The 2,500-nt window shown below is 44.9% G+C and overlaps 1 protein-coding gene across 1 annotated transcript in view; it reads right to left on the bottom strand.

Annotated features, from left to right (window-relative positions):
- Positions 1-2,500, bottom strand: part of LOC122267169 (uncharacterized) — a 4,735-nt gene that overhangs the window by 1,929 nt on the left and 306 nt on the right. Inside the window, exons 1-2 of the mRNA XM_043037175.2 lie at positions 1,967-2,500; positions 1,262-1,431 (exon numbers count right to left, since the gene is read on the bottom strand). The exon at positions 1,967-2,500 is cut by the window's right edge and continues 306 nt beyond it. Coding sequence (XP_042893109.2) covers positions 1,262-1,431; positions 1,967-2,500 — 704 coding nt within the window. The remainder of the gene's footprint in view (positions 1-1,261; positions 1,432-1,966) is intronic.

The raw sequence follows: 2,500 nt of genomic DNA, 5'->3' as shown, positions 1-2,500 counted from the left end.
AAGAGTTAATGTGCCGTAGTAACAGATCCTGATTGTTTAGCGAAACTCGAGCCCAAATGTAGCCATGTTTCTCTTTCTACTACGCCCCCCCCCCTAATACCGAGAACATAACCCGCTTCTCGCCGCTCCCTAGCAATATGAACTGCCGGATTACTGGTGGCAGGGGGGCGGGCGTGAAAGAGAACCTCGTTAAGCGTCAAAATGATAAGACTCGGATTAATGATTTTTTTCTTTCTTTTTAACCGATCTTTGAATGCATATACAACTCGGTGGCTTGATAAATTACGAATAGTTAAGGTCCGTAGAAGAGAATATGAGCGCATCGCTTCTGGGGTTTTGACAATGGTGTTGTCTTGGTTCCCGACCGGTCGAAATAGACACCAGGAAGACAAGACAAGGAACAAAATCATTTCCTCCGGTGTGAAAGGTGATCAACAAACAACAACAATGAAAAAAAAAGAACATAGTATCCAATAGCATCAACAAAAAGGGCCGTCGCATTTAGCCACAAGCGTCCCTGTCCAAACGTATAATTGTGCAAAACTGACGAAGGTTAACGGAATCGCAAGCGGGTGCAAGAGGAGAAGGCAGGCCGCCCTCCCGCGAGGCAAGGCATATAAAGCTATGCCTCACTAACCACGGCTAAATAGGAGGGTGACGTAGGGTACTTGATTTTATTACCGAAAGAGTGAGGTCAGGAAATGTGATTTTCCCTTGTGATGATTTCGTCAGATTGTGCCTTTATGATACGAGGATTTATAGATCAAGGATCATTCGCTTCGTATACAATAATACTACGGCATTATGATGCATGCGTGTTCATGCAGCGATTTCTTTCCTAGCGCGTGGCGAGGCGACTTTTCAAGAATCAGAATCATACTTTTTCTTTTTCTTCTTAAAGTCTTTCGAAATATGATAAATACCAAAAGAAATCAGATTGCCGCACAGACGCTAGACCTTTTCCCACGCATGTATTGAGCCAATCAGGCTTGTTATTCCACGCGAGGAGACTGGGAGGGGAGATGGAGAGGGAAATCACCCGCTAAATACATAGGCGGAGCTAAGGGCGTGGACGGGGGTTGGACGCGGGCGCGATCGGGTATGAAATTAGGAGGGAGGGACCCGAGCGGAGATCACGGATGCTGAGAAGCCGAGCAAAGGCCATCATGATGAATACATTTTTCTCTTGAATTGAAATATTTTCACACAATGATTCTCTGCGTGGATTACAGTTTGCAACACTGTGGATGTTGATAATTACCTGAGTTTCAGAGAGGTTGAGAGCTTGGGCGAGTTGCTTCCTCTCGGCGCCCACCACGTACTGGTTCTTCTCGAAGGCTTGCTCGAGTTTGAGGAGCTGGCTCGGGCTGAACGCCGTCCGGATCCTCTTGGGCTTACGGAAGGGCAGGAGAAATGTTGGGAAATCGTGGCCTGGAAAACGAACACAGACGCGTTAGTTTGGCTTTTAAAGTTGCTTTTCACTCAATTGTTCTTTCTTAATTTGCACTGCATAGTAAACTGATCATTTCTACATATATATACATACATATATACGTATATATATGTATGTGTATATATCTGTGTGTGTGTGCATTAATTTATGTATATATATATATATATATATATATATATATATATATATATATATATATATATATATATATAAAATATATATATATATATATATATATATATATATATATATATATATATATATACACAAATAAATATATACAAATACAAAATATACACAAATATATATATATATATATATATATATATATATATATATATATATATATATATATATATATATATATACACACACCTACATACAGACACACATGTATACACACATACACGTTTAACATAGGAACTTGCAACATGTAAACTTGAAGTCTATGTCTAAACATTTTTAGAAAGATCTCACACTTCAGACAGGAAGACACACGGACGAAAGACTTACCACCGGGGAAGCCTGGAGGGAAGATTCTGCCGTGGCGACTCAGCAGCCAAGGGTAGAGAGGGTAATCGCGAGGGCCTGGTGCAGGTGGCAGCGGCGTGCCCAGCTGTGGCACTTGGCCTTGTGCGAGGAGAGGGTGGTGCATGAGAGGCGAGGAGACGTGTGGGTGCATGGCATAGCCTCCGAGGGGCAGGAGCTGTGGTGGGTGCATGCCAGACCCGGGGAAGTTTGGTGGAGGGAGAGACGCGGGACTGGTGGGTGGTGGAGTGGCCTTCTTGTCTTCTTCGGGCTGGGAGATGGGGGAGAGAGTGCGCTGGATAGGAGACGTCAAGGGTGAGGTGTGAGGGTGCTCGATTCTGTTGTCTCGGGCTTGTTGGACGCGGAGTAACTGTTCCTTGAGCAACTGATCCCGCAGCTGGTCCCGAAGGTGCTGTTCTCTGGCGAGGAGGAAGTCCCGGGGTAGGTTGAGACCAGCCTCCCTCAGGACCTGCTGGTGCGGGAGGGACTCTGGCAGCTTCGTAAGTCCCGGCGCGGGCG

This window comes from Penaeus japonicus, unplaced genomic scaffold (assembly GCF_977035675.1).
Source record: "Penaeus japonicus unplaced genomic scaffold, GWHDUDI00000001_assembly GWHDUDI00000016, whole genome shotgun sequence".
In the NCBI taxonomy this organism is placed as follows: Eukaryota; Metazoa; Arthropoda; class Malacostraca; order Decapoda; family Penaeidae; genus Penaeus; species Penaeus japonicus.
Note: the sequence above shows the minus strand (reverse complement) of the source record. Positions and strands in the feature narration are given on the sequence as shown.